Here is a 19,007-nt window from a genome sequence, read left to right on the forward strand (position 1 = left end):
TAAACCACCAGAAAACCAAAAGTGGCACTGTGGCTCAAGTGGTAGAGTGCTCGCCTTGAGCTGAAGAGCTGAGGGACAGTGCCTAGGACCAGAGTTTAAGCCCCAGGACCAACAAAATAAATTAATAAGTAAATAAAAAATAAAAACCATTGGCTGTATGCTTTAGCCAAATAATGTCTATCTGTCTGTCTGCCTGCCTGCCTGTCTCTCTCCCTCCGTCCCTTCCCTTTCTCCCCTCTCTCCCCTCTTCTCTCCTCTCAGACTCTCTCATGCAGTAGGGGAGCAGGGGGAGGGAGAGTGCTGGGGTTTGGACACAAGTCTTTGCCCTTACTAGACACACTCTTGAGAGGTGCTCCCAACCCAACGTGTAGTGGATGAACTAACTTCTTTGTTAATTACATCTCAGTAAAGCTATTTTAAAAAAGTCTTCTCTGGAAATAAGAACTAATTGGTCATCAGAATTCCCAGTATTCTTTCAAAATGCAAATAAACTTAGTAGTTTATATTTGGGCTGTTCTCATGATCTTCATTCCTACAGGAAAGCTCTTCTTTAGCATGACTAAGGTCATGGTTTGAGTTTGGTTCTGGGATTTGTGTAGCTGCCCCCATCTTTTGCGTGAGTCATTCAAATGAGACAATCACCGTTCTTCAGTTCAGAGCCTCCTTCCTGCATCTGGGCTGTGAGAACTGATGGTCTTGCTAGCAGCATCTCTCAAATGACAGGAAGGAGCCACAAAGCCTCTGGTCCTCTGGGAGAGGGTGTTAGTCACAAACTCCCACAGGCTATGCTCTGGCTTCAGATTTGGGAGTCACAGGTCAAAGGCCTCCCTATCAACAGGGAGTGTGCCCAATTTCCCAGAGCACATGCCTAATATATAAGGACAGGCCAAAGAGCTGAATGGTCTGTACCTCTTTAGTGGGTCTTCAGTTGGTCACATTTGAACGGTTTTAGCATTACGACTATCTCCCAGTCTACATCTAGTAGGATCAGCCAGCAATCACGAAACACCTCTGTTAGACATTTTGGCTATGACCTGTAATCACACGTTTTTCATTGTGACCCATGATTTTTCACTGGGCTATGATTACAAAAAAACACCTGGTCTTAAGGGGGCTCAGAATGCAAAGAAATGGAATTTGTTCAAGGGTTCATCTATCAATCAGCAATACAGAGGTATGCCAGGAACCTTGGAGAACAACAGTCTGCTTTTCTGTATGAGAAAACTGCATTGGCCACCCCTGCCTGGCAGACTAAAGGAGGAAGCTCTGCTTAGCCATTCTCACTTGCTTTAGAGACGAGAACTCTTTGCTGGTCAGTGATGCAATATGTAAAATCTTCCATTTATTGAAGAGAAATCGTGTTGTGGTTCACTGATGGCTCAGCTGTGGGTTACCTCTATGAAAACCATTTCCTGCGTGTGGTAAAAAAGACAGTTTTTTGCTTTCAATGCTAACCTACGTGGGAATAAACATTTCTTTGTTAAAATCCATTATATTAGCCTAGCACTGGTAGCTCACACCTATAATCCTAGCTACTCAGGGATTATGGTTCGAAACCAGCCTGAGCAGAAATGTCTATAAGACACTTACCTACAGTTAACCACAAAAAGCCAGAAGTAGGGCTGTGGCTCAAACTGGTAGAGTGCTAACCTTGCGCACAAAAGCTCAGAGACAGCACACAGGCCCAGAGTTCAAGCAGCCTAGGACTGACCAACAAAATACACAAAACAAAAACCACAACATTGTATTGCCTCAGCAATGTTAGGTTCCTGCTAAAGAAACCCTGTGCCCACCCTGTGCAGATCTGTGCTCCAGAAGGGCTCTTTAAATCCTGGCTTGTGTTGGGTGGCATGGCCAGGAAAAAAGCTGCCAATGTTCCTCATGGTGTATCTGGCGTTTAGAGGAGAGGAGGAAGCTAGCTGCCCCTGGAGAGAGGAAGGCAGACTACATTACAGTAAGGGTAGCAGAACTGTGGCCTCTACAGGGCCAGAGATGCTGCCCTAGCAACTGAGTGATCAAATGACACTGCCAAGGGGTTTGGGAGGAGTGCCAGGCAGGAGTGCCAAGTGCCAAAAATGACCTTCTCAGCCTCATCTAATGAAAGGACCATAAGGCTACATTCCCTCCAGACATAACTTGGAGGTGTCAGAAATCCCAGCTGTGTCTAACATCCAGATTCTTTACATTTAGGATTTTGTATGCTTATTTAGTACCAGTTAAAAGTTGGAGAAGGATGGGGAATAATTTCGTAAAATATATGTGAGCCAGCTCATCTGAGTTTCATTGAAAGCCATGTGGTTGATGTGCCTACCCATTTCTAAAAAGGGGCAGACACGACCTGTTTCAAATGAAGTCTCCATGATGTAAAACTAAAGGAATTATTCCTGCTCTGACTGACACCCTCCTCACCCCCAGTGTCTTGAAGTTGAAATGTGACTTCAACCTGGGAGGTACCCAAGAATTTAAAATTGAATTTATGTTGACACCCTCAGAGACCTGGGGGGCGGGGGGTGTGGGGGGAGGCGGTGGTACACCGACAGGACTGGAAGTTAAAAAAAAAAAGGCAGAACACGGAGGTTTAGAACATATGCTAAGTCCTTGGTCAACAGTTAGCCAAACAGACCGTCACTGAGGCACACTGATCTTTTTTGCTTCTTGCTCTGGATAGCTGGGGAGAGACATGCTGTGCCAACCTGACCTCTGCAGGCTCAGCACAGATCGTTGCCTTCTAAGTGCCAGGTCTGCTGGGTGCTGGAGACTCACGCCTGTAATCCTAGCTACTCAGGAGGCAGAAATCTGAGGATTTTGGTTCAAAGCCAGCCTGGGAAGGAAAGTCCCCAGTTAACCACCAAAAAATGGAAAGTGGAGCTGTGGCTCATAGTGGTAGCCTTGAGTGAAAGAGCTCAGGGACAGTGCCCAGTCCCTGAGTTTAAGCTCCATGACAAATAATAAATAAATAAATAAATCCAGATTGACTTCATTCCCCTCCTCTTGGCTGCTGTGTTTGTGATTGGTCGGAATCCACAGGGAACCAGTATCTGGAAAATGAGCTATGTCTTTCTCCATTGAACTCCCAGAGGTCTGCATAAAGAAAAAGATGGTCATTATGAGCTATGTTAAAAGCTGTATTAATCATTTCTTTAAAATTCCATTTCCAGAAGTATTATTAGTCCATTTGTGTTGATCAGGAAATTATTGTGTCCAGCTCCAGCTGGATCTGTTCATGCAGATCAAGGCCATAGAGGTTTGCACATCAGAGGTAAAGCATGCCCTCTCCAGGTTTAATCCTAATTCCTTTAAAATTGAACGTTTCCTCCCATACTGCTGAGAAACAGTGATGTGCCCTTCCCTGCTTGCCACAGCATGGGAATGGTCAGGAAGGAAACTGCTGGAGCAGGGGCAGGAAAGGCCCCAGCATTACCTTTGTCAGAGAGTGAGACAGTGGGGTGGGACACTGGGGAAGGGAATCTCAGAAGTTTCATTTCTTTCTGCCAGCGTGAACTGAGCTCAGCCTCCTCTTGTGGCCTGGACATTGGCTAGTTAGAACAAGGCCAGCCTGCTACACGAGCTTTGTCTCCACATCACATTCATGGTAGTGAGGTCAGAAACTGACATTTAGGAGGAGGTGGTTGAAACACTGGAAGTATCTTGGTAATCATAGCCTGGATGCTCTCAGTGTAATATTCTGGATGTAATCTGTGAGGGAACAAGTGTTATTTCCATTTCTTTGAACTTTGACTCGCAAGAAGTATCTGAGCATTCTTCAAAACAAAGCACTGTTGTCTTGGGGTGATGTGTCAGAGCAGATCTTCTGACAGCACCTTGGCCTGTGACTTAGGATCCAGAACAAAAAGCCACTGGTTCCCAGTGATAACAGAAATCTCCAGAAGAGTTCTGACATCTCCCCCAGCTTTCCAGTACATGCAGAGCTGACTTCCTTCCTTCTAGCTTGCGCCGTTCTCAGCTGCAGGCCCTCTGTGATACTCCTGCACAGCTAAGCCAGTGGCACCTGGCTAGAAGCCAGCTCTCACCTGTCTTGGCTTCCTGAAAGCCTGATGGATGCACTATAACCACAGAGACAGGAACAATGTGGTGGTAAATCTCACTCCTGAAAGTTGTGGTGGAATGACGCCAGGATTCTGCCACTCAAATCCCGTAGCAAGGTGGAAGGGATGGATGGGAGCACTCTGAGAGGCATGCAGGGCCCACATAACAGTTTGACAGAGGCTCCAGTCACTTAGTGATGAGTGATGAGTATGTACACACACACACACCACATTTTGGCTGCTATCAGGGCATCATTTACTTTGATTTAGCCTCAGTTAAAGGCAGGTTATTGTGCTCCAGACACTCTCAAGTTAAGATGTCATAAACCATGTTAATGGCCCAGTGAGAGCAGAGCTGAAAGCTTTCCCCTCCCTCCAAGCATGGTAGCACAGGTGCCTTCCTTCTGTTGAGTGGTGACAGAACAAGGGGTAAGTGTGGCTCTTTTTCTTTTTCTGGAAACCATCTCACAACTTTGCGGCAAAAAAGCATTTTCCTCATAGACTTCACAAAAACATTTCTCAAAAAAGATGATGTAGGGCTGGGAATGTAGAATGTGGCTTAATGGTAGAATGCTTGCCTACATGCATGAAGCCCTGGGTTTGATTCCTCAGTACCACATAAACAGAAAAAGCTGGAAATGGTGCTGTGGCTCAAGTGGTAAGAGTGCTAGCCTTGAGCAAAAGAAGGTGAGGCCCAGTGCCCAGGCCCTGAGTTCAAGCCCCGGGATTGGCCAAAAAAAGATGATGTAGCTGGGCATTGGTGGTTCACACCTGTAATCCTAGCTACTCAGGAGACTGAGATCTGAGGAACATGGTTCAAAGCCAGCGTGGGCAGAAATATCCATGAGACTCTTTTATCTCCAGTAAACCACCAGAACACCACAAGTGGCTCTATGACTCAAGTGATAGAGCGCTTACCTTAAGCTGAAGAGCTGAGGGACAGCACCCAGGCCCAGAGTTCAAAAAAAAAGTAGCCTGGTGCTGGTAGCTCACACTTGTAATCCTAGCATCTCAGGAAACTGAGATCTGAGGGTTGCAATTCAAAGCCAGCTTGGGCAGGAAAGTCTGTGAAGATCTTATCACCAATTAGCTACTAGAAAACCAAAAGTGGAACTGTGGTTCCAAGTGGTAGAGCACTAGACTTAAGCTAAAGAGCTTAGGCACAGCACCTAGGCCCTGAGTTCAAACCCTGACTGATCAAATAATGTAGGGCTGAGAAGGTGGCTCTTTGGTAGAGTGCTTGCCTTGCATGCATGAGGTCTTGGGTTCGATTCCGGAAGTGTTGCTATGGCTCAAGTGGTAGAGTGTTAGCCTTAAGCTGAAGAGCTGAGGGACAGTGCCCAGGCCCTGAGTTCAGTCCCAGGACTGATAAATAAATAAACAAATAAATAATCAAGGAATAATACCAATTGAGAGATAAGCTAAGGGCAAGATAGTATACATAGCTTGGATGCTGCTCACATCAAATACAAGCCCTGGGATATTGAGAGTGAATAGGCTGATAGAAGTAGAAATTATTCCTCTTAGAAATCCCATGTAAGTCAGGCACCAGTGGTTCACACCTGTAATCCTAGCTACTCAGGAGGCTGAGATCTGAGGATCACGATTCAAAGCCAGTCATGGCAAGAAAGTCTGTGAGACTCTTATCTCCAGTTAACCACCAAAAAGCCAGAAGTACAGTTGTGGCTCAAATACAAGTGCCAGCCTTGAGTGAAGAAGCTCAGGGACAGCTCACAGGCCTTAAGTTCAAGCCCCAGGACTGGCTGGAACCAAACAACAACAAAAAACAGTACACTACACTCAGAGAATAGAGAAAATGCAGAGCTGCATTCTCTATTGGTTTGACCTTTGTTGTTTCATTTAACCTCTCTGAACTTTGTTTATTTATCCAGCTCAACACGAGGCTGATGCCTGCCTGGCCTGCTCTGAGTTGCTCTAAGCACAGTGTGTAGTGGGGCATGAACTTGACAGGGACGCAGGTTTCCTCTAGACTTACGTTAATAGAACAGCAACATTATAGGTACTTTTGGCTCCAAAGTTTTGTGTTTAATATGGACACTGGCCTGTCAGCCCACTCTCAGGGTGCAGGGTTTTGGACTAGATTGAAGCTGATACTGGGTGATCTCGAAGATGATCCTTTAACTCTGAGCCCGTGGTCCTTTGGCCTAGGCTATAGTGAGCATCCAGTGAGAAAGTGGCTATGAAAGCACTCAGAGGATGAGCTCATAGTGTTTAAGTGATTTAACACTCCTGCATATCTTCATGAGGCAGAAATAGCTTCCAGTTTCCTATGTGCTGGTAGATAGTTTCATAAAAAGATCAAAAGCCATGTGCCTTCATAGTTCTTCCCCTCATATCACCTTCTTGAGAACCAGCTGTCTTCTGTTTTTCTTCTTTTATCTCATACATGTAGCATTGACTGGAAACATTTGGCCTGCCAAGACTTGTAGTTGGGCATATGGGGTTTCTCCCACAGCCCCTGATAGCATCACCAGCAAATAGAGCACAGGCTGTACATTCCCTGTGTTCAGGAATGTTCCCCACCTCCTGGGAAAACCAGGCCAGCTCACAGGAGTGGAAAGGCAACTAAACTGCCTTTAAAAGGCCCTTGTACCCTACTGCGACTTCTTGCTCATCAGCACTGGGAACTGGTTCTTACTCTTAAAAGAATTTCCAGAGACTTTAAAGCACAAACAATGACTGTGATTCAGAGTGGCCAGGGCTTATAGCACCTTGACCCAGGCCGGGTGCTGTTTTAAGCCCTTTACATGGAAGGTAGGCCACAGCCCCATGAGTAAGCATTCACTGGAGATTAGGAAACCAAGAGAGACGTACTGAAATAACTAGTCTTGAGTCATTCAGGCAGAGATGGAATTTGAACTCAGCCATGTGCTTCCAAAGCTCCTGAGCCCACCCCACCCCTCCCTTCCTGCAAGCAGACTGGTTATATAGCACACAGAGGTCTGAGGGGCAAGGGCTTCCTGTCAGCCCTGAGCAGGGCAGTCAGAGCTGTTAGGAAGGAAGAGTACATTAGCATTCTGTATTTACCGTGCTTTCCATACCAGGAAGGAAATAACCCTAGGTATAAACATGGCTTTCACTAAGATAAATGGCTCCAACCCAGGGAACCCTGTATGAATCCAAAAAAACCATTGAAGAGATCTGTCCTTTACATCCCACATGAGTTCTGTTTTCTCTTTCCTTAGTTTAAAAAGACCAAGTGGCATGAGCAGCCTCTTGGGGAAAATTGGAGCCAAGAAACAGAAAATGAGCACCCTTGAGAAGTCAAAACTGGACTGGGAGAGCTTCAAGGAGGAAGAAGGGATTGGCGAAGAGCTGGCCATCCATAATCGAGGGAAAGAGGGGTAAGAACTTGAAGTGACTTATGAGAGATGTGCTTGGTTTGAGCCAGCAGGAACTTTACATAGGAAATGAAGAAATGAGAGTGCTTAGGTTGTTCTAACATGGGCAAGTCCTACCGCGGGTGAGCGAAGGGGGGCGTGGGAGAACATAACTGTTTTTCTGCCAGTGATGTCTGTCAAGCTGAGTTTGCTGAATTACAGTTCTAGTGAACCGTAAGTTGCCTGGCGTATTCCCATGGTTAAAATCTAACTCAGTGTTAGCAGCCTTGGCTGAACCTGAATCATCTGGCCTTCTGAGAAGCCAGACTAGTTCAAATGCTTGAGGAGCAAAGCATTATCCTGATTTGTTGTTGTTGTTGTCCATTTCATCGTGGCCAGGTTGGGCTTCACCCTTGACTGTCAACTGCATTGTGTATCAGGCTCTTGGACATCATCCCAGGCCACTGCCCTGTCCCTTCCTGCCCACTGTAGGATACAAAGAGGATGTCCATAAGTTGCATCTAGTTGTGAAAATGATCCCTTCCTTGTCACATTTGTTTTTCTGGTGATTGAGTGAAAAACCAGGAAAGTATTAGTAAGGTTACTACAGAAGTGGGTCCGTGGTTCCCGGTCAACAGTAGAAGAAAGTGTCCTGTGCCCCTCCTGCCATTCAGGGTGCCCCTCCTAGTACAGTAGGTATGTCCAAGGCTCAGCTCCCTTGTCAGTAACACCACCTCAGTGGTGAAGGCAGTTGTGCATCTCTCACAAGACAGCATGTAATGTGTATATATGAAATATGCTCAAAGCCCTGCAGAGCCCCTGCCACACAGCAGCCTGAATAAATACAAATCATTCAGGTTATTAAGATATTAATAACCTGGGCTGGGAAGGTGGCTCAGTGGTAGAGCACTTGCCTTGCATGCCTGAGGCCCTGGGTTGGATTCCTCAGCACCATATAAGCAAAAAGAAAAAAGCCAGAAGTGGCGCTGTGGCTCAAGTGGTAGAGCGCTAGCCTTGAGCTGAAGAGCTGAGGGACAGCGCCAAGGCCCAGAGTTCAGGCCCCACGACCGGATCCAAAAAAAAAAAAAAAAAATTAATAACCTAAATAATACTAAAGACAAGTCACAGATTTACTTTACAGGTCCTATTTCTTTGTTCTTCTGTGTTGGGTTTGGGCTTTGTAGTTTTGGAGGACTTGAAACAGGTTGTATAGCCCAGGCTAGCCTCATACTCAAAACCTCCCTGCCTCAGTCTCCTAAGGCATTATGGGTATGAACCCTTGACCTAGGGGTCATGTTTCTTTCTTTTCTTTTCTGGTTTTTGCTGTTGTTGTTTTGTGTTTGTTTGTTTTTTTGCCAATCATAGGGCTTGAACTCAGGGCCTGGGCACTGTCCCTGAGCTTCTTTTACTCCAGGCTACCACTTGAGCCACAGTGCCACTTCCAGCTTTTTCAGTTTATTTGTACTGAGGAATTGAACCTGGGGTTTCATGCATGCTAGGCAAGCACTGAGCCACATTCCCAGCCTAAGGGTCATATTTCTTTTTTTTTTTTTTTGTCAGTCATGGGGCCTGAACTCTGGGCCTGAGCATTGTCCCTCAGCTCTTCAGCACAAGGCTAGCGCCCTACCATTTGAGCCAAAGCGCCACTTCCAGCTTTTTCTGCTTATGTGGTGCTGAGGAATCGAACCCAGGGCCTCATGAATGCAAGGCAAGCACTCTACCACTGAGCCACCTTCCCAGCCCCTAGGGGTCATATTTCTTTTTTTTTTTTTTTTTTTTTTTTTTGTCGGTCGTGGGGCTTGAACTCTGGGCCTGGGCGCTGTCCCTCAGCTCTTCAGCTCAAGGCGAGCGCTCTACCACTTGAGCTACAGCGCCACGTCCGGTTTTCTGGTGGTTTATTGGAGATAGGAGTCTCACGGTCTCTCCTGCCTGGGCTGGCTTTGAACCGCAATCCTCAGATCTCAGCCTCCTGAGTAGCTAGGATTACAGGCGTGAGCCACCAGCGCCCGGCTTAGGGGTCATATTTCTAAATGAGGCTTCAACGGTATTTGTATGAGTCTAGAAGCCAAACAACCTGTTTAGAATTTTTTTAGTGAAAATTATTTTATAAGCCTGCTTAATTACCAGATCCAGATCAGTCTGTCTGTGCCTCCAGACAGAGGCAGAAGAGCTAAAGCTATCAGGAAAAGCTCAGGACAAAGCAAAAGCGTGAGTTGTGTTATCTCCAATAAGAATGAGTGGCTCTGAAATTCACCCCACGTCTCTCCACAAGCTTTGCTTCACTGTTCACTTCCCACAGGATCCTCAGACAGCAGAGAAAGTTCTACTGTATACTATACTTTGGTACTTCTTTGAGTGTTGATCCTATGGGTTGAACAACATTCCTCCTACTTGAGCAAATACAAGTCTTGTAAAAGTAAGGTGTGGCCCTGTTGAAGATAAGGAAGAGTTAATAAAGTACAGACTGGAGAGAAAACAAGATTAAAAGGCCATCTGCCCAATGAGGGCTTATCAGGCAATGGAAAATCACGTAACTGAGTTGGAACAACTAACAGCATGGCACTTCTATGCTCTGCTTTGCCCTCCTGTGTCTAAGGCTCTTCAGCACCACTACCACCTCCACCATTGGATGATGTCATAGATCTGCCAACGCAGATCCTGTTCTGTGTTCCACCCCGGATCTTCGGGCCTGCCTTCAGGGCGCACACTTGTGCGCGGACACACAGCAGACTCCTCTAACTGTAAAATATTTTATAATAAACAATTCAAATTTTGACCCCTCCACCAATCTGCCATGGACACCAGACTCAGTTTCTTCATCTATAAAGTAAGAATTCTTTAATATACCTCTCAAACTTATTGTGGGAATTAAATAAGTAGCAGAAATACCCTACATGTTCATAAATAGAAGTCTCTTTCCTTTCTTTCTCCTATCCCTAGTTCTTTGCTTACATTCCTTTCTCCATCTGCCATTACTAACAATGCCAAGACTGAGGCCTTACTGGAAAGCTCCATGTTTTATCCCTTTAAATCCTTGCCAACTCTTGAGGAAAATTTTCCATAATGGTGGGAAATATAACTTGGGGGCATCTCCTCATCTCCCTTCCTGGCTTCTCTTCTTTCCCCGGGCTTTCAACTATGGAACCCAGCCCTAGGCAGCTGCCTCATCTTCTTCCTCAGAAGAGCTCATAAAAAGACTTGGCTACCATTTTCTACTGGTGACTTGAAATATCTCCTGTTTAAGCATCCCACTGAATTCCAGTCTTAGGTCTTGGGTGGTTGGTTGATAGCTCCATCTGCATGTCCAAGCCACACATCAGCTTACTGTCCAGAACCAAATACTTGCTCAGGCTTCATAAACAAACTCCCTGTGTCAGACTTTGTAGAACATGCCACCATTGCTATTTGTCCACTGTCAAAAGAAACACCTCAGCAGCACTCTGATTCCCTCTTCCTACTCAAATCCTACCAGTGTAGTTGGTGCTTATGTCACAGAGTATTTCAGCCCATCCCTCTTTGTCTTGCCTTGCCATAGCTCCTGTGCAAGCTGCAGATGTCTGCTCCCTGAATCTACCTTTTAATCCATTCTTCACCAGCTGCTGAAATGATGGTGTAAAAGTGCAGGCCGTTTTTCACCTCCCATGGAAAACCCCCCTATCACACTTCTGATCCATCTTAAATTCCTAACAGGGTTAGCCAGATCCTCCCACAGCCAGATCCTTCCCTCCTTTGTCTTCTCATTGAAAGCTCTGCTTTGCCATCCAGAGTAGCTCCACCCACCCCTGCCACTTAACCCTATTGGTTTTCTCTCTTGTATTTACCAGCTGGTGCATATATTAGCCAGAGTAAGCCACCTAGGACAGAGCCTTTTGCACCTAGAATAGCCCCCAGCACAGAGTAGGTGCCATCCTGTGGCAGTTTCTAAAACCCCCATCCTACTAGCTAGCCTAGTAGAGCTGAACACCCAAAAAAATGGGGGCCTAGTCGGGCATCAATGGCTCATGCCTATAATCTTAGCTAATCAGAGGCTGAAATCAGGATCAAGGTTTAAAGTTAGCACGGACAGAAAAACCCCGTGAGACTCTTAATCGCCAGTTAAGTACCAAAAAACCAGAAATAGGCCAGGTGCTAGTGACTCACACCTGTCCTTCTAGCTACTCAGGAGGCTGAGATCTGAAGATCACAGTTCCAAGCCAACCCAGGCAGAAAAGTCAGTGAGACTCTTTTATTTCCAATTAACCACCAGAAAATCAGAAGTGGCCCTGTGGCTCAAAGTGATAGAGCACTAGCCTTGAGCAAAAAACTCAGGGACAGTACCCAAGCCTTGAGTTCAAACCCCATGACCGAATTTTTTTTATTTATTTTTTTATTTTTTTTGTCGGTCATGGGGCCTGAACTCTGGGCCTACGTGCTGTCCCTCAGCTCTTCAGCTCAAGCCTAGCGCTTACCACTTGAGCCATAGAACCACTTCTGGCTCTTTCTGCTTTTTTTTTTTTTTTTTAAGCCAGAAATGTAGCTCATGGTGGTAAAGCACTAGCCTTGAGCACAAAAGCTCAGGGACAGTGCCCAGGCCTGAGTTCAAACCCCAGGACCAGCACCGCCCCCCCACCCCCCAAAAAAAAAAAAAATGGGTGAATGAATGAAGGAAAGAAAAAGATGGGGATGGGCTGGAAATGTGGCTTAATGGTAGAGTGCTTGCCTTAGATACATGAAGCCCTGGGTTCAATTCCTCAGTACCACATAAACAGAAAAAGCCAGAACTGGCGCTGTGAGCACAGAGAGGCCCAAGGACAGTGCCCAGGTCCTGAGCTCAAGCTCCAGGACCGGCGAAAAAAGAAAAAGATGGGGGTGCCAAATGCATCATTGTCAGCAAGCAGAGTTGGTTTCAATGCCTGTCTCAGTGCAGTCATCTGTGCAGCAAGGAACTGCTGCTTTTCCTGTGGTCCCCAGCTGCCCTTCAGCCCGTGCAGCACTCTAGACCTGTGTCAGCACTTGGGTGCTGAGCATGGCTTCCTCACAGTGTCCTGCTGGTGTCCATGGAGCAGCAGCACAGCTTTCCAGTGCTTCTAGGCATGGGCCAGCAGGCTTAGCGGAGGGGACGAGGCATGGTAAGAAGGGAAATGCAGACATAGCTGCTGTCCAATCAGACTGAAGGTCAGAGCTGAATGACTTGGAAGCCAGGTGTTTTGTGACTCAGAGAGGCATGAAGAAGGTACCAATAAAATTCATTTTCTCTCTCCAAAGAATCCATCTCCAACAGCCCTAGGGGTCCCTCTTCCAGAACCAGCACAGCCTTGAGATAATAGGAAAGGAAAGCAGTGGAGGAGAAATCATTAAAATAGCCACCCTTTTAGTCCTGCCCGGGAGATCATTGCAAGTTGAGGCCCTGGCGAAGCAGAGCAGTGGCACACCAACTATTGGGCAGTTGGCTTCTTTCAGTTGAATTTCTCAGGACAGAGAAGTCTACATCTCATTCTGTCAGTCCAAGATGTTTCCTTCTTCGTGCAGTTAAGAGCCAAAACTCACCACACTCCACCTCATGTCTGTGCTCACGTGGCAACCAGGGCTGGCTGCGTGAAGCGCAGGGAGTTTGTGTGTCCTGTCCCCTGTGTCTGCCTCAGGTGGCCTTTTTCCTCTCCAGTGTGGGCGGAGGCATGTCTTGTGGGTATCTAGCCAGAATGATAACTGGGTGCTATTGGAGGTCCCCTGACCACTGGCTCCTTCCAGCCCCAGAGCCCCACTGCCTTCTAAGTGGGTCTCAGTGTCCTCCTGGATGCCACTCCCTCCCCTTTCCTTGTCCTTCACCTCTAAGACTCCCCCACTTTCCTTTGTCCTGGATTCTGGGAAATTGTAACCAAAAAAGTGATTTGAGCTGAAAGATTCAAAAGATATTTGAACCTGTTGTGTCTAACCTGGTTCTGAAAGGAAAAACTAGAAAATCCCTTAGGTCCTTGATGCTATTGGCATATTTTGGTAATGAAAATAAAGAACTGCTGCTTCTTAACTGGGCCAGGCAAACAGCAGCAGCAGAAAAGGGCACTGTGCTCCCTCACCCCCACCCCCAGGCTTCCCTGCGGGCTGGGCTTAATCAGGCTGGTCCCCCAGACACCTAGGCACAGGCCACAAGAGCACCAGGACAGAAAGTGAGCCAGAGCCAGAGTTGCCAGCACACTTGTCAGCCAGGGGTCTATGACAGAACTGCGGCCCACTTCTAAGATGCCTGAAAACCCCTGAGTCCCAGCCGAACTGGGTGAGCCCTCAGGAGGCCTTTGAAGCGTCAGCCTTCCCAGCAAGCCCTTCTTTCTAGAGCCTCAGTGGCAGCTGTCCTGAGAGCTGAGTCTCTGTGAAGCAGCCCAGAAGAAGAAGAAAGAACCCCACAACAATCCTGATAACTTTTTAGTTTTATTCTTTACAAAGCATGTCTCCCTGTTCCATTGCAAAACCCATAGGATATTGTCTTTTTTCTTCTTCTTCTTCTTCTTTTGTGCTTGTACTGGGGCTTGAACTCTGGGCCTTGTGCTCTTAGTTGGCTTTTTCTCACAGCCTGAGGTCTACCTCTTGAGCCACGCCTCCATTTCACCATTTTGCTGATTAATTGGAGATAGAATTTCTTAGACTTTTTTATTCAAGTGTGGGCGAAGGGGGATTGGTTTGAACTCAGGGCCTGGGCACTGTCCCTGAGCTTCTTTTGCTCAAGGCTAGCACTCTACCACTTGCAGTTTCTCAGACTTTTCTGCCCTAGCTGGTTCTGAGGATCTGTGATCCTCAGACCTCAGCCTCCTAAGTAGCTAGGATTATAGACATGAGCCACTGGTGCCCAGCTAAGGTATTATCATATTTATTTCTGATTTCCAGAGCAGGAGATTGGAGCCAGAAAATTAAATATCTTGCCCCAAAGCACAAGTACTAAACATCGGAGTCACTCATCCTCAGCATCCTTTCTGTGTCTTGGTACTATCGGAACCCCTGTCCAATGAGGGTTTGTTTGTTTATGGTCATCTCTTGGTGGTGAACCAAACCTGTCACAAGGATCCTGTTAGCAGCTGCTGGTGGCTGGGAATGGGGAAATGACATCTCCAGACCTGTCTGGATGGCCTTTGTCAGGGCTGTCCCCTGGGAATCCGCTTGCATCCTGCACATGTTCCCTGCTTGCTCCCTGAGGCTTCGCACAGCCCCGACTCAGCCTTCACATGCCTCATTAGTGCCCATCATGGAGTTTGTGCCTGTGATCTCAAAGCCAGCTGGGCCCACTGAGCTCCGGGAACCTGCAAGGCCTTTATTCATTCTTCCTCCTCCTTGCCCTTGCTGATCTCCCAGCAGATAGCAGCACTGCAAGCTCTGGTCCCCTGGTGCCACACCGACAATACCAGCACATCACACTATCTTGTCACCCCACTTTTCTACCAGCTTTTCCAAGGGGCAGTTTAAGCACACTGCTATCCACACACCTGCTTCCTATGCAGTAAGCTTCAGGCCCAAGTTGTTAGGCCCAAGTTGTTGTTGTCGTCATCGTCATCATCATCATCATCCAGACACACATAGTCTGAAAGGAATAGAGAGCCCAGAAATAAACCCATACATTTCTCACCATCTGAATTTTGTTGGCCCTATGGAGTTTTAGTGCAGGGCCTTGTGCTTGTCAGGCAGATATTCTACTTCTTGAGCCACATTCTCTTTTTTTGCTTTAATTGTTGTTCTTCACATAAGATCTTACATTTTTATGTAGTGCCAGGCTCAGTCCATGATCTTCCTGTGTAGGTGGAGTTACAGACATGAACCAATATGCTCGACTTATCTGTTGAAATGGGGTCTTGCTAACTTTTTTGCCTAAGCTGGCCTTCAACTGTGATCCTCCTGATTTCTGCTTCCCAAGTAACTGAGGTCACCAGTGTGAGCCACTGTGCCCAGTTCCCTTATCAGTTTTATTTACAAGCCTGTGTGGTGCCACTTGCAATAGATAGGGTGAATCGTTCCATTGTATGTCCAAGTGCTCCCCAGTTTTCCCTTTGTGTGTGTGTGTGTGTGTGTGTGTGTGTGTGTGTGTGTGTGTGTGTGTGTGTGTGTGTGTGTGTGTGTGTGTGTGTCTTGGAGATTGAACCAGGGTCTGGATGCTGTCCTTGTGGTTTTTTGCTTGAGGCTAGCACCCTACCACTTGAGCCACAGCTCCGAATCTGGCTTTTCTCTCGTTAATTGGAGATAAGAATCTCATGAACTTTCCTGCCCAGGAAAGTTGATCTTCATCTCAGCCTCCTGCATAGCTAGGATTACAGGCATGAGCCACCAGTACTCAACTCCCCATTTTTCCCTTTATCAGAAGAAGTCTGCAGTATCTGCCCCATCCCTGTCTGCCAGAGAGTCTGAATTCGAATTTATCCCTGTATTTTTACTTGGTAAATCTGTTAACTCTGAACGTGGGGATTTATATCAAACCTAAGATCCACCCGTTCCAGCCTTGTTGACCATTTTGACCTGGCAGCTTAATTCTTCATCCAGGTAATAGTTACTGCTTGCTGATAACACACGTCCCAGTTCAACCTGTGTGTTGTCTTCCAGAGCACTCTGCTCCAGAGCCTGGTTTTCTAAGATGATAGGAACCTCATGAATACTATAGTGTTAGCCAGGCACTCGGTGGCTCACATCTGTCATCCTAACTACTCAGGAGGTTGAGAGCTGAGGATCACAATTCAAAGCCAGCCCAGGCAGAAACTAGTTAACTACCCAAAACTTGGAAGTGGCACTCTGGCTCAAAGTGGTAGAGCACTAGCTCTGATCAAAAGAGCTCAAAAAATACCATAGTGTGGAGGGCTGGGAATGTGGCTTAGTGGTAGAGTACTTGCCTAGTATGCATAAAGCCCTGGGTTCGATTCCTCAGTATCACATAAACAGAAAATGGTGCTGTGGCTCAAGTGATAGAGTGCTATCTTTGAGCAAGAGAAGCTCAGTAACAATGCCCACTGCCTGAATTCAAGCCCCAGACTGGCAAAGAATACTGTAGTGGATAGTGTTGTGCTCAACACTATGTACACAATTTCATTTAATCCTCGCAGCAGCCCTCCCTAGGGAAGATTCTTCTTGGATGTTGTTGTTGTTGTTGTGTATTGGGAAATTATTAGTGGCTTGCCCAGAGTCACACAGCCAGCCAGTGGTAGTCAAGATTTGTAACTCAGTGCCCTCTAGCCAACCCCATAGGTAATGTGTGTGGGGTTACTGGCTGCAGACACAGTTGATGAGCAGGTAAGATGGGCCTTACTGCACAAGATGCTTTTGGGAGGGAAATCAAGTCTGAACTCAGCAAGAAACACAGGTTCCTGACCCTGGTAGCATTCTCACCATAAACATAATAACCTGCCAGTGACAGATTCACATTTTCTGCCATGCAACAAAAGAAAAATTAGTGCAGAGATTCAATTATGTCTCCCATTTTCAATGGTCCTTTTGCTCTCTGGGTAGATTAATTAGCAGAAATCTCCTCCCCCCAAGCAAATTGCAGCATATTTTATGGCTAGAAGGTACATTAAAATGCAGCTGTGTCTCATTAAGCAGCCAGCCTCGCTGCTCACCAGCATGCCTCCTGCTTCCCTCCCCCCTTCCCTCCTTCCTTCTCACCCTGCCTGGGATCACCAACCTTGGCCCCAGAGCCAAAGCAGAGAACCAGCCTTCTAAGGGGATCCTCCCTATTTGTGACAGTAGAGGAAGAAGCTCTTGATCACTATCTCGTTCCTTAAATGACTAGGGAAAGGCCTCTCCTGTCATCCTGGCCGAAGCAGCCTGGCCCAACCAAGTTGAGAACAACAAGGATGATAAGCAAAGGGTGGTCAGAGTTACGCACAATCAAAGGGCATAGCTCTTAGCACATAGTAGTGCTCTGAAGTCATTTCTCTGCCCCGTTGACTCCATGTGTCATGAGGAATGGACAGAATATGTAGCTTTCCCTTGCCCGCCACGAAAATTCACTTGCAAGGCCAGGATATGCATCCCCATGTTCCTGTGGCGAAAAATGAAGCTCAGAGAGGCTCAGTCTCTCACCCAGCATTGCCCAGCTCATATGTAACCAAGCTGACTGTTTTTCCATTTTCACTTAGTCTTGTCACAGAGGTGAATGATTTTTGGACACTGAACCTCCAGTTTACTTTGCCTTTGATAAACTGTTGCCCTGTCCTTTACATTTGATTTGCATTCACATCTAAGCCAGACTCGTCCTTAGGGGTGGTTTGGATGTTGGTGACAGAGCCTCGGTCCTTCTAGACCTGCCAGGCCCTCTGCTTGCGTTTGCTGTAGTCTGCTTTGTCCCTGGGGTGGGACCATACGGGGAAGGCCCCGGTTTGTCCCCAGGGTGAGACAGTGCAGGTTTCTTGTGGCCTCTACTCAACAAGTGCTTTTTTAATCTTCCTCCAGGTACATTGAACGGAAAGCCTTTCTAGACCGAGTGGACCACAGACAGTTTGAAATCGAGCGAGATCTCAGGCTGAGCAAAATGAAACCGTGATGCTCTGGGGAGAATCCGTAGCAGCTTAATCCTGTTGACAATGTGAGCTTTCTGTGTGTCTCTGAGACAATTCCAGTGTTCCTCATCCCCTTTCCCAGCAGGGCCTTTTTTTCTACATTGAAGTTCTGTTTATGTATCCTACTCTCAAGTGATTTCATTCATCTTATTTCTAAACGTTTGTTGTTAAATAAAAGTCAGACTTCTACTAGGCTGGTGATGAAGAGGTTCCTTGCCTTCCCTTTACTGGGCTGCAGAGTCTGACCCCAGTCTAGCTGGGACATCTCGGGCCCTACCTCGCAACCACACCTGACTGACCACATGGGATGGTTGTCCCATTACATTTGACATCATTGTCTGTTCTCATCCACTTCAATAAAGGATTCTAGAAATAATAGAGCATTTCAGGCTGTGACCAAACAGGTGGCCTGTGAGGTTTCAGTTGTGATAGTTGTGGTCCTGTATTGGAACACAGCGAGAACAGAGGGAAGTCCTTTAACCTAAGCCCAGCCAGAGTGGGCAGGGATGTGACCTCCAAATTCTAAGGCGGGGCCACCGAGGCTCCAGTGCAGTGCTGTCTGCATCTTGCGCTGCCTACTGCCTGTAGGACACTACCTGTGGGATGTGTCCTTCTGATTCACCCAGTTCTTCAGTTCAGGGCTAATGTACCCACACGCATGAGCAGGCCTCTCTCCCTGTTGGAAAATGATCCAGAATCCTCTCATATAAATGGTACTAGCCGGCGTTGGTGGCTCACGCCTGTCATCCTAGCTACTCAAGAGGCTAAGATCTGAGGATCATGGTTCAAAGCCAGATCAGGCAGGAAAGTCTGTGAGACTCTGCTCTCCAATAACCAACAGAAAACCAGAAGTGGCGCCGTGGCTCAAAGTGGTAGAGTGCTCGCCTTGAGCTGAAGAGCTCAGGGACAGCGCCCAGCCCAAAATTCAAGCTCCACAACCCACCCAAAAAAAATTTTTTTTAATAATAATAAATGGAACTAAACTCATGACAAATTAGGGTTTCTTCTTTATAGCAAATGCTCACATCCTTGGAGTCTAAGAAGTCAGGGTGAAAGCTGCACGAGCAGGTATATTCCCCATGCGTGGGCTATCCCAGGCCTGGGGAACGAAGTCTGGA

The 19,007-nt window shown here is 46.9% G+C and overlaps 1 protein-coding gene across 1 annotated transcript in view; it reads left to right on the forward strand.

Moving 5' to 3' along the window:
- The window catches only part of Cfdp1 (craniofacial development protein 1), an 88,180-nt gene extending 70,102 nt beyond the window's left edge, over positions 1-18,078 (forward strand). The window contains exons 6-7 of the mRNA XM_042700885.1: positions 7,253-7,411; positions 17,783-18,078. Coding sequence (XP_042556819.1) covers positions 7,253-7,411; positions 17,783-17,873 — 250 coding nt within the window. The 3' untranslated portion in view covers positions 17,874-18,078. The remainder of the gene's footprint in view (positions 1-7,252; positions 7,412-17,782) is intronic.
- The last annotated feature ends 929 nt before the right edge of the window (positions 18,079-19,007 follow it).

The sequence above is a fragment of the Dipodomys spectabilis genome, unplaced genomic scaffold (assembly GCF_019054845.1).
Source record: "Dipodomys spectabilis isolate Male_0828 unplaced genomic scaffold, ASM1905484v1 ptg000273l, whole genome shotgun sequence".
NCBI lineage: Eukaryota > Metazoa > Chordata > Mammalia > Rodentia > Heteromyidae > Dipodomys > Dipodomys spectabilis.